The sequence below is a fragment of the Hyla sarda genome, chromosome 6 (genome assembly GCF_029499605.1).
Source record: "Hyla sarda isolate aHylSar1 chromosome 6, aHylSar1.hap1, whole genome shotgun sequence".
Classification (NCBI taxonomy): Eukaryota; Metazoa; Chordata; class Amphibia; order Anura; family Hylidae; genus Hyla; species Hyla sarda.
The window spans coordinates 283,267,153-283,279,564 of record NC_079194.1 but is presented as its reverse complement, the minus strand read 5'-3'; the positions used below and the strand labels follow the sequence as shown (position 1 = coordinate 283,279,564).

Here is a 12,412-nt window from a genome sequence, read left to right as displayed (position 1 = left end):
TTCATTGACAAAGTCTTGGAAGACGGCAGGGGCATTGCACAGTCCAAAGGGCATGACCAGATACTCAAAGTGTCCATCTCTGGTGTTAAATGCCGTTTTCCACTCGTCCCCCTCTCTGATGCGGATGAGGTTATAGGCGCCTCTTAAGTCCAATTTAGTGAAGATGTGGGCACCTTGGAGGCGATCAAAGAGTTCAGAGATGAGGGGTAAGGGGTAGCGGTTCTTAACCGTGATTTTATTAAGACCGCGGTAGTCAATGCAAGGACGTAGGGAGCCATCTTTTTTGGACACAAAGAAAAATCCGGCTCCGGCAGGAGAGGAGGATTTACGGATAAAGCCCTTTTTTAGATTCTCCTGGACGTATTCGGACATGGCAAGAGTCTCTGGGGCAGAGAGAGGATAAATTCTGCCCCGGGGTGGAGTGGTACCCGGGAGGAGGTCGATAGGGCAATCATAAGGCCTGTGAGGAGGTAGAGTCTCAGCTTGTTTTTTGCAGAAAACATCCGCGAAGTCCATATAGGCCTTAGGGAGACCGGTTACTGGAGGAACCACAGAGTTACGGCAAGGGTTACTGGGAACCGGTTTTAGACAGTTCTTGGAACAAGAGGACCCCCAACTCTTGATCTCCCCAGTGGACCAATCCAGGGTTGGGGAATGAAGTTGAAGCCAGGGAAGTCCAAGGAGAATCTCCGAGGTGCAATTGGGGAGGACCAAAAGTTCAATCCTCTCATGATGAGATCCGATGCTCATAAGAAGGGGCTCCGTGCGGAAACGTATGGTACAGTCCAATCTTTCATTATTTACACAATTGATGTAGAGGGGTCTGGCGAGACTGGTCACTGGGATGTTGAACCTGTTGACGAGAGAGGCCAAAATAAAATTTCCTGCAGATCCAGAGTCCAAGAAGGCCACTGTAGAGAAGGAGAAGGCAGAGGCAGACATCCGCACAGGCACAGTAAGACGTGGAGAAGCAGAGTAGACATCAAGGACTGTCTCACCTTTGTGCGGAGTCAGCGTACGTCTTTCCAGGCGGGGAGGACGGATAGGACAATCCCTCAGGAAGTGTTCGGTACTAGCACAGTACAGGCAGAGGTTCTCCATACGGCGTCGTGTCCTCTCTTGAGGTGTCAGGCGAGACCGGTCGACCTGCATAGCCTCCACGGCGGGAGGCACAGGAACAGATTGCAGGGGACCAGAGGAGAGAGGAGCCGAGGAGACGAAACGCCTCGTGCGAACAGAGTCCATATCTTGGCGGAGTTCCTGACGCCTTTCAGAAAAACGCATGTCAATGCGAGTGGCTAGGTGAATAAGTTCATGTAGATTAGCAGGAATTTCTCGTGCGGCCAGAACATCTTTAATGTTGCTGGATAGGCCTTTTTTGAAGGTCGCGCAGAGGGCCTCATTATTCCAGGACAATTCTGAAGCAAGTGTACGGAATTGTACGGCATACTCGCCAACGGAAGAATTACCCTGGACCAGGTTCAACAGGGCAGTCTCAGCAGAAGAGGCTCGGGCAGGTTCCTCAAAGACACTTCGGATTTCCGAGAAGAAGGAGTGTACAGAGGCAGTGACGGGGTCATTGCGGTCCCAGAGCGGTGTGGCCCATGACAGGGCTTTTCCGGACAGAAGACTGACTACGAAAGCCACCTTAGACCTTTCAGTGGGAAACAGGTCCGACATCATCTCCAGATGCAGGGAACATTGGGAAAGAAAGCCACGGCAAAACTTAGAGTCCCCATCAAATTTATCCGGCAAGGATAAGCGTATCCCAGGAGCGGCCACTCGCTGCGGAGGAGGTGCAGGAGCTGGCGGAGGAGATGACTGCTGAAGCTGTGGTAGCAACTGTTGTAGCATAACGGTCAGTTGAGACAGCTGTTGGCCTTGTTGCGCTATCTGTTGTGACTGCTGGGCGACCACCGTGGTGAGGTCAGCGACAACTGGCAGAGGAACTTCAGCGGGATCCATGGCCGGATCTACTGTCACGATGCCGGCTGGCAGGTAGTGGACCCTCTGTGCCAGAGAGGGATTGGCGTGGACCGTGCTAGTGGACCGGTTCTAAGCCACTACTGGTTTTCACCAGAGCCCGCCGCAAAGCGGGATGGTCTTGCTGCGGCGGTAGTGACCAGGTCGTATCCACTAGCAACGGCTCACCTCTCTGGCTGCTGAAGATAGGCGCGGTACAAGGGAGTAGGCAGAAGCAAGGTCGGACGTAGCAGAAGGTCGGGGCAGGCAGCAAGGATCGTAGTCAGGGGCAACGGCAGAAGGTCTGGAAACACAGGCAAGGAACACACAAGGAACGCTTTCACTGGCACTAAGGCAACAAGATCCGGCAAGGGAGTGCAAGGGAAGTGAGGTAATATAGGGAAGTGCACAGGTGAAAACCCTAATTGGAACCACTGCGCCAATCAGCGGCGCAGTGGCCCTTTAAATCGCAGAGACCCGGCGCGCGCGCGCCCTAGGGAGCGGGGCCGCGCGCGCCGGGACAGAACAGACGGGGAGCGAGTCAGGTAGGGGAGCCGGGGTGCGCATCGCGAGCGGGCGCTACCCGCATCGCGAATCGCATCCCGGCTGGCAGCAGGATCGCAGCGCCCCGGGTCAGAGGACGTGACCGGAGCGCTGCAGCGGAGGGAGTGAAGCGAGCGCTCCGGGGAGGAGCGGGGACCCGGAGCGCTCGGCGTAACATGGTTTAAGGACCTTACAAGGTCAAATGATGTACCCAGAGTTCACTGGGTTCATAACTTACAGGTTTGCTGACCTATGAGCTTAGTCCAGCCCCTTATTATATAAAGGGCTGTAGTCAATCAATTCACTCTCTTAGTTCCTGCACTATCAAGAAGCATCAATTCAATTCATCTAGGCCAAAGAACCTGCAGCCACTAAACGTGAGTTACTCAAAGCACCATCTATCAAATCCTGTGTGACTACTACCAGCTCAAATCTTCTAAACTAGTAGCACCGTGGCCTGCATAAAAGCTCATTGCTTCCAAGTCCCAGCAAAACCTGTGAGGAACCTGTATCCCGGTTCACTCTTGAAAAGACTGTTTCATAAAATCCGCAAGTAAAGTTTCTTCAGTTTATTCCTAAAATCTGCTGTGGACATTCCGTTATTTTTCCATGCCGTTTGTGGGACGGTTGGCGGTAGGAACATTACTATTGTGGAAACCTCACCCTGGCGTCACGACATTCAAGGGTTAATACCACCAGACCCTACGATATTCCCGCAACACCCTAGACACCATTACTCTCCCGGCACCACATTAGGAATGCAGTAATATCTACAGTTCAAATCCGTACAAGAAAAGATAAGCTGGAGCACTCACCATAATGTCCAAATCTTCTTTTATTCCATATACAAAGTAAAGACACAGCGAGGAGACATCACAGAGGACTGGGGAACATGGCGAAACTGTTGTCTTGCCACGTTCCCCAGTCCTCTGTGATGTCTCTCTGCTGTGTTCGTTACTTTTTATATGGACTTAAAGGGGTACTCTGCCCCTAGACATCTTATCTCCTATCCTGCAGCAGCTGGCATTCGTTTAGAACGCCGGATGCACCGCCAGAGGCTTGAGACATCACGAGCCTTCAGCGCCACATCGCTAGTCATCTGGCACGGAGCGAAGTTCGCTCTGTGCACCGGATGACTGGGGTGCCGCAGCAGAGATCATGGGGGGTCCCAGGGGTGGGACCCCCATGATCAGGTATCTTTTCCCCTATCCTTTGAATGGGAGATAAGATGTCTAGGGGCAGAGTACCGTATTTTTTGTCATATAAGACGCTCCGGCATATAAGACCCACCCAATTTTAAAGGACAAAAATCCAGAAAATAAAGATTCTGAACCAAATACAATGTAAAGTACAGGACAGTGATCTTCAACCTGCGGACCTTCAGATGTTGCAAAACTACAACTCCCAGCATGCCCGGACAGCCGTTGGCTGTCCGGGCATGCTGGGAGTTGTAGTTTTGCAACATCTGGAGGTCCGCAGGTTGAAGACCACTGGTATAGGAGGTAATACTCACGTGTCCCCGCCGCTCCGGACCCGTCACCGCTGCCCTGGATGTCGCCCTCCATCGCTGTCGCCACGTCCCCGGGGTGTCCCCGTCATTCTGGAATGTCTCTGCTGCCCCGTATCCTCGCTCTCCGTTGCCGCCATCACGTTGCTGCAAGACGACGTGATGATGACGAAGGAGAGCGCGGGCCATCCCGGCTCGGAGCAGACACCAAGGAGGCAGGTAAGGTCCGGGACGGCGCGATTTCACCGCGGCGGTCCCGAACAGCCCGACTGAGCAGCCGGGTTAGTGTCACTTTCTCTTCAGACGCGGCGATCAGCTTTGATCACCGCATCTGAAGGGTTAATACAGGGCATGTCCTGTATTAGCCGCAGGTCCTGGCCGTTGATGGCCGCAGGGACCGCCGCGATAAGACAGGGTTTTAATGTGTATTTGCCGTATAAGACGCACCAACTTCCCCCCCCCCCCTATGTCTCCATTTATTCCCTGTTTTTCCCAAGATAGCCAGCAACCCATATAGATTTAACCCCTTAAAGGAGAACTTAAAGGAGAAAATGTACCGTATTTTTCGCCCTATAGGACGCACCGGCGTATAAGACGCACCCAATTTATAGGTGCAAAATCTAAAAAAATAAAGATTTTGAACCCAATAGTGCTCTTCAACCTGCGGACCTCCAGATGTTGCAAAACTACAACTCCCAGCATGCCCAGACAGCCGTTGGCTGTCCGGGCATGCTGGGAATTGTAGTTTTGCAACATCTGGAGGTCCGCAGAGGTAATACTCATGTGTCCCCGCCGCTCTGGACCCGTCACCGCTGCCCTGGATGTCGCTCCATCGCTGTTGCCGTGTCCCCGTCGCTCTGGAACGTCTCTGCTGCCGGCCGGGTATCCTCGCTCTCCGTCGCCGCCATCACGTCGTTACACGCGCCGACGCACGTACGCGACGACGTGATGACGAGGAAGGAGAGCGCCGGCCATACAGGGGATCCCTGAACGGAGAAGACACCGAGGAGGCAGGTAAGGTCCCTCCCGGTGTCCTGTAAGCACTAACCCAGCTATTCAGTCGGGCTGTTCGGGACCGCGGCGGTCCCAAACAGCCCGATTGAACAGCCGGGTTAGTGTCACTTTCCCTTCAGACGCGGCGATCAGCTTTGATCGCCGCGTCTGAAGGGTTAATACAGGGCATCACCGCAATCGGTGATGTCCTGTATTAGCCGCGGGTCCCGGCCGTTGATGGCCTCAGGGACCGCCGCGATAGGGGTGTATTCACCGTATAAGACGCACCGACTTTTTTGGGGGAAGAAAAAGTGCGTCTTATACGGCGAAAAATACGGTACATCTTTAAAGAAGATTTGTACACTATGGTGAGTGCTCCATCTTATCTTTTCTTGTATGAATCCCTGATATGGGTCTGTGGATGAAAAAATGATGGCTCCTAAAAGCCAAGGAGGAAAAAAAAACGAAAATGCAAAAATGAAACTTGGCTGTGTCTTTAAGGGCAAAATGGGCTGTGTCCTAAGACACTTACACACCTCGACCTCTCTACACAGATGAAAGTGAGAGTGAAACTGTCCTAAGTGCCTCCACCTGTCATCGTACATCACCTCCTCTTTATGGACAGGACGCTGGGCACGGTGGCATCCATTACCCTCTGGAATCGTTCAGCTCTGAGTAATCTTCCTTCATTCCCATATTGTGAGTCACTTCCACAAAGTGAAAGTTTGAAGGCAGCAATAGCGAAAGATCCATTGTGCTCCTCGCTTTGCCTGTTGAAAGGAGAAGCATGGCCAACGCTCGATAACAAAGTTTGGTATGCGGATCCATTGATGGTAAATTCCATTCATTCTGCGTCCGATGACCCAGAAAGTCTGATAATCCAGAACGATACTGAAATATAACCTGGAATCTGACATAAATACTAAGCAGAGACAGTGGGTTTTAAAGTGTTACTATCATTTGAAATGTTTGTCATGTCACACAGACATGTCAAAAGTTTTGGTCTCAGTGCTGAGGGTCTATGGAGTCCGTCTCCTGCTGTGCTGAAGCCCCAATGCAGGTTATTCTGCTACAAAGCATCTATCCCCCTAAATGGGGCTGTACAGCAACCAGTGACCCAAGTATGGCCTCCATGTAGAGCCAAAACTGAAGTTTTTGTGAGACACCTCTGGTATGCAGTGGTTAGTACCTACCAAAAGTAGGTCATGGGAGGGGCAACTGGTCACAGGGCCTGATCGTGGAGGTCCAACCACTGGGGACCCCCGTGATTTTCCACGCCGCACCCCGTTAGAATCAGCCCCCCGGAGCGTGCTCGCTCCGGGTCTGATTACTGCCGATCACGGGGACGGAGCATAGTGACATCATGGCTCCGCCCCCTCAATGCAAGCCCCCTCCATTAGGCTTGCATTGAGGGGGCGGAGGGTGACGTCACACGGGGGCGGAGCTGTGACATCACTATGCTCCATCCCCGTGATCGCCAGTAATCAGACCTGGAGCGAGCACGCTCCGGGGGCTGATTCTAACGGGGTGCGGCGTGGAAGACCAGTGGTGGGACCCCCGTGATCAGGCATCTTATCCCCTATCCTTTGGATAGGGGATAAGATGTCTTAGCGCCGGAGTACCCCTTTAACTAAAGGGCCAAATGGCCCCATTAAAGGTCAGCCCTTTCTAGCGGGCTTATAAAATGTACATTTTTATATTGATAACTTGTATTAAAATGATGGTATCAACTAATGGCTGTGGCCGCTTTCATCAGGATATTATATGCCCAGCCATACTACAAAAATTGTTCAGGAATAATTTCGGGAACATTCTGTAACTAAGAGTCCAAGGTGTTGACTTGGCCTCTAAATATTCAATCAAATTGATAGTCTGAGGGACGTGCTGGAGAAACAAGGCCAAGATGTGGAGGCCGCACAGCTTACAGGACTTAACATTTTGACTGATCAGAATATACATACTGTACTAATTGAGGACATGGTTACCACATATCCGTAGAAAGAAAAAGAGGCAGAGTTCCTTATAGGGCAATATATAGACAAAACTTAGCACACCACTTTGAAGTTGAATTAACTGGACCTTCCACAGACCTATGTGAACATAAAAGAAATCAGAAAAATATATGTAGTAACGTATAGAATTAAGGAAAAATTACAGAAGCTAAATATCATCATTAGTACCGCCTAGGTGTATTGTGCTAATAATTCCGATGGAAAAACAAAGAAATTTAGGAAAAAATATACACAATGACTATTTGTATAGTAATACAAAATAGATCAAATGACACAATATGAGACACATAAGGATGATGTATGGGAATGACCTATATACATGTGGTGTGCCAGTATAGGACCTGTTCCTGTCTAAAGTCCCCTCAGCTAGAGTCCCTCCATTCCACAGGGCTCTCCTGCAGGGCTTGCCCCTTGGTCGCCAAATATAAATGTATTTTTGTATAGTGTACAAATGTATAGGACCTACCCAGGTCTCATGATATATGATAACGGTTGTATAGATATTTAGGACCTTCCGGGGTCATGTGTTAGTGTCATGTGATGTACCCAGAGTTCTCTGGGTTCAGGACTTACAGGCTTTGCAGCCAATGGGATCAGTCCAGCTGCCCTAATATTTAAGAGGCTGTAGTCTGTAAATTCTCTCTCTTAGTTCCGGACTATTAAGCCAAGCACAATCAGCATATCTGCATTCATCTCAATTAGGCCAAAGCCTAAAGGACCAGCAGCCACTAAAACCGTGAGTTATAAAGCTCAACCTGCAAATCCTGTGTGACTACTATTCTACTCATATCTTATAATTAGTAGCACAGTGGCCTGCTTAAAGCTAAAGACTATCCGTCTCAGCAAAGCCTGTGAGGAACCTGCATCCCGGTTACCTCAGGAGAAAATGGATATTTGTTAAGACTGTTGCATAAAAGTTCAAGTAAAAGTTTCCAGTTCTCATAAATTCTGGTGTTGACATTCAGTTTATTATCCCTGCCGTTTGTGGGCCGGTTGGCGACAGGACCTCTAATACTAAGCAAACCGCACCCTGGCATCACGACAAGTAAGGGTTAATACCACCAGACCCTGTAATATCATTGGAACACCCCAGACACCACATACACATCTAATTTGGATATATGTAAACAAGGGAACAAAAGTATACCAAACATGAGTGCGTATCGTGGTAAAATTGTGATACAAAATAAAGTAATACATACAAAATCAGTAGAGATGAGCGAATTTACAGTAAATACGATTCATCACAAACTTCTCGGCTCGGCAGTTGATGACTTATCCTGCATAAATTAGTTCAGCTTTCCGGTGCTCCGGTGGGCTGGAAAAGGTGGATACAGTCCTAGGAAAGAGTCTCCTAGGACTGTATCCACCTTTTCCAGCCCACGGGAGCACCTGAAAGCTGATCCAATTTATGCAGGATAAGCCATCAACTGCCGAGCCGAGAAGTTCATGATGAATCAAATTTACTGTAAATTGCTGCAGATGTATAAGAAAATGTAGTCGGCCTATAGCCATAAGGCAGGGTATATGGCAGTGCGACCTATAGTCTCTGGAAGCATGAGGTGTACTGAGAGAGAACCACAATTTATGGGGTCAGAAAAGAGATATCACTTCTGGTCTATGTGGAAGCACAGAATGCCGAAAATAAGGGGTGTAGGGTGGAAACATATGTGGTTGTGGGACAAGGTGTGGTACTCCAGGTAACAATATCTAAGGATAGGGGCCACCAATGCATAATAAATGTACCTGTTAAGGTTTGTATTCTTCTCCGGTACGCAAGCGGAAAACCAGAAGTTCGGGGATCAAGTGGTCCGCGCCGTGGAGCGCAACGGGCGTTCCACTGTGTATGACATAGTGGCGTGTGGTCGGATGTACGGGTGAGTGAAACGCACCTTTTCAAGATATTGAAAAAGGCACATTACACTGTCCCAATAACTTATCTACAGGCCCTAATCGATCTACAAAACAATAGATCGATTTGTGGTGTCCCGGTACTGGACTTGGTCCCGTACCTTTGTCGTAAGTCCCCACAGTCAGAGTTCCTCCATGCTGATAGGGCTTTCCTGGTTAACCCCTAGTCGCCTCATAGTTCTATTAAGAAATGTATATATTTAATATATTTTGCTATAGTGTAAATATATGTACAGGACCTTAGGTCATGTGATCGTTAATAATTGTGTTATGCTAAGGTTCAAGGACCTTTAGGTCATGTGATGTAACCATAATGCCTTGGTTTAGGACTGACAGGTTTGGGGACCAATAAGCTTTGATCCTGCCCCTTCTGTATATAAGGGCGCTGTATCCACTTAGTCGCTCTCTTGTATCCTGGATATGTGATCTGTGATCACAGCTACAAGACAATCTAGGCCTGAAGCCTTCCACTTCAGCGCATTCTAAATCGTGAATTAATCTAACGCAACCCTACGTGACTACTGAACATAAACATACCCCTAAATTCAGTGGAACAGCATACAGCAACAATCAAAGCTTATTTTACCTCAAAGTCCCAGCCAACCTGTGAGGAGCCTAAGTCCCGGTAGTCTTGCAGAAGACTGTTTGTTGTTCACCCTGCATAAAATCTGCAGTAAAGTTATCTCAAGTTTATTACAATGCCGGCTGTGGACAATCCTTTATTCCTCCCTATCGTTCTTGGGACGGGTGGCGGTAGGACATTTATATATCTAGAGGAAGCCTTCACCCTGGCGTCACGACAATCAAGGGTTAATGCTAAACCCTGCAACACTACTCTGCATCCCCCCTGTTCACTCTGCATCCCCCACACACCACAGATTATTATCAAACCAGCGGACAAGGGTGGTGCTATAGTGTTTCAAGATACTATCCTCAGGACATACACTCACAACTGAGGGACACCAATGTATACAAGAGATTAGAGTCAAACCCCCGTCAAGCTGCTACTCCGCTAGGGTGTTACCCTCCGCTCTATACACTCCCAATAGCAGCTGCATAGTCTGCCACTATGGTACATATGCCCTTATAACCCCTGTGTATCCAATAAACCTGATATTTTTGGACATCAGGATTTTTATATACACATATTATCTATATTTACTGTACACACTCTGGTTTACCCATGTCCCCAAGATTTCTTGATTTCCTAAAAAACTAGCTCCATGACTTAGCAGCAGACTTGGCATTTATAAAGGGGAAACCCCACCCTGCCATGAATTGTTAGAGATGAGATGTGACTCACGGTAAATGTTGTAATAGTTGGAAATCAGGGACGCGCTCATGTAAAACGTGCCTCGCAGATCTGCACCGTGCCATCAAGTCAGTTTCATGAATAGTGTATATACCATTAAAGGGGTTATGCAACCATTAAAAGTCATCAAGTGGGTCTTTGGACTCCCCCTTTATTTTAAAATTATTTTGGAAAACTGAGCATTTGCTTTACTATATTTAAAGTGTACCTGTTGCTTTAAAAGAACAAAAATAAAAACCCTGTTTTACTTATAGAGACAAGTTAAAAGTTTGGATCAGTCATGGTCTGGGTGCACTGACCCCGACCGATCGCTAGAATTCAGGGAAAGAAGCACGCAGCTGACTGAGACAATCCTATAGACTTGCAGTATACATTCAATTTGCTTATTAGTTACTTTGGTCATAGTCTGAATATTCCGACCCCAATAGATAAAACATTTTGACAATGTTTTTTAAAGTGACCGTGTCCATTTAAAGGGGTACTCCTCTGGAAAACTTTTATTTATTTATTTTTTATCAATTGGTGCCAGAAAGTTAAACAGATTTGTAAATTACTTCTGTTTAAAAAATCTTAATCCTTCTAGTACTTATCAGCTTCTATTTGCTCCACAGGAAGTTATTTTCTTTTGAATTTCAGTCTAACCACAGTGCTCTCTGCTGACACCTCTGTCCATTTTAGGTACGACGTTTGCTATGGTGATTTGCTCCTGCTCTGGACAGTTCCTAAAATGGACAGAGGTGTCAGGAGAGAGCACTGTGGTCAGATAAGGAAAGGAAATTCAAAAAGAAAAGAACTTCCTGTGGAGCATATAACAGCTGATAAGTACAGGAAGGATTAAGATTTTTTTTTATATAGAAGTAATTTACAAATCTGTTTAACGTTTTGGCACCAGTTGATTTAAAAAAAAAAAATGTTTTCCAGGGGAGTACCCCTTTAAAGTCTACCTGTCGCTTTAAAAAAAAACAAAAAAAAAACGAAAACCCTGTTGTCATAGAGACAAGTTAAAAGTGTTGATCAGTCATGGTCTGGGTGTTCTGACCCCGACCGATCGCTAGAATTCAGGGAGAGAAGCACGCAGCTGACTGAGACAATCCTATAGACTTACAGTATACATTCGTTTTGCTTATTAGTTACATTGGTCGTAGTCTGAATATTCAGACCCCAATAGATAAAAAATTTTGAATTTTTTTTTTAAAGTGACAGTGTCCATTTAAGTAGAGCTGTTACTATAGTAAGGCTATCATACTGGTTATCTAAACCTGGATGTGTAGGATCTATACCTGTAGTAGAAGAGTGTTTTCCAACCAGGGTGCCTCCAGCTGTTGCAAAACTACAACTCCCAGCGTGCCCGGACAGCCAACGGCTGTCCGGGCATGCTGGGAGCTGTAGTTTTGCATCAGCTGGAGGCACCCTGGTTGGGAAACACTGCTGTTGAGAGATGCTTCACCTAAGAGTTCCTTAGTAGATACATACATGGTTCTCTAGCTGGAAGGACAAGTAACACATGTTCCGTGCTACAAGTTCAAGGCAGTTCATGAGTATGAGACGTTACATCATAGATCAGAGTCACCATTATACTCTCACTTCCATCTCCGATGATGATTGACAGCGCCGACGTAACTGCATGAGTCCGGACAAGTTCATCATCATAGAGTTTTTTTTTATTTTTTTTTTATAAATTTTTTTTTTTGGGGGGGGGGTTCTTTTTTTTATTAAAACTGGAAATACATATAGACATAATACTAGTACCTAATAGTACTCCCCCAAAAATTCTATAATAGTTGAGTGTATCCCCTTTTAGCACCCCCACCCAAACACACACACACACACACACACATTAATATGTATATTTACAAGGGTTTTTTGTATGTGTCTAGGTAAAGAATTAACCTCCTTTAGTGGCCAAGCCAATTTGGGTCTCAAAGGGGTACTCCGGTGAATTTTTTTAGAATTTGAGTTAGAAAGTTGAACAGGTTTGTAAATTACTTCTATCAAAAATTCTTAATCCTTCCAGTACTTATCAGCTGCTGTATGCTTCAGAGAAAGTTCTTTTCTTTTAGAATTTCTTTTCAGTCTGACCACAGTGCTCTCTGCTGACACCTCTGTCCATGTCAGGAACTGTCCGGATCAGGAGCAAATCCCCATAGTTAACCTCTCCTGCTCTGGACAGTT

General features: G+C 47.2%; 1 protein-coding gene and 1 long non-coding RNA gene across 2 annotated transcripts in view; one reads left to right on the top strand and one right to left on the bottom strand.

The window, feature by feature from the left end:
• Positions 1 to 11,755, bottom strand: part of FOSL1 (FOS like 1, AP-1 transcription factor subunit) — a 69,225-nt gene extending 57,470 nt beyond the window's left edge. Inside the window, exon 1 of the mRNA XM_056527515.1 lies at positions 11,714 to 11,755. Within this exon, the coding sequence (XP_056383490.1) occupies positions 11,714 to 11,746 (33 nt within the window). The 5' untranslated portion in view covers positions 11,747 to 11,755. The remainder of the gene's footprint in view (positions 1 to 11,713) is intronic.
• LOC130277140 (uncharacterized) overlaps positions 1 to 12,412 on the top strand; it is a 62,099-nt gene that overhangs the window by 32,879 nt on the left and 16,808 nt on the right. The window lies entirely within an intron of this gene.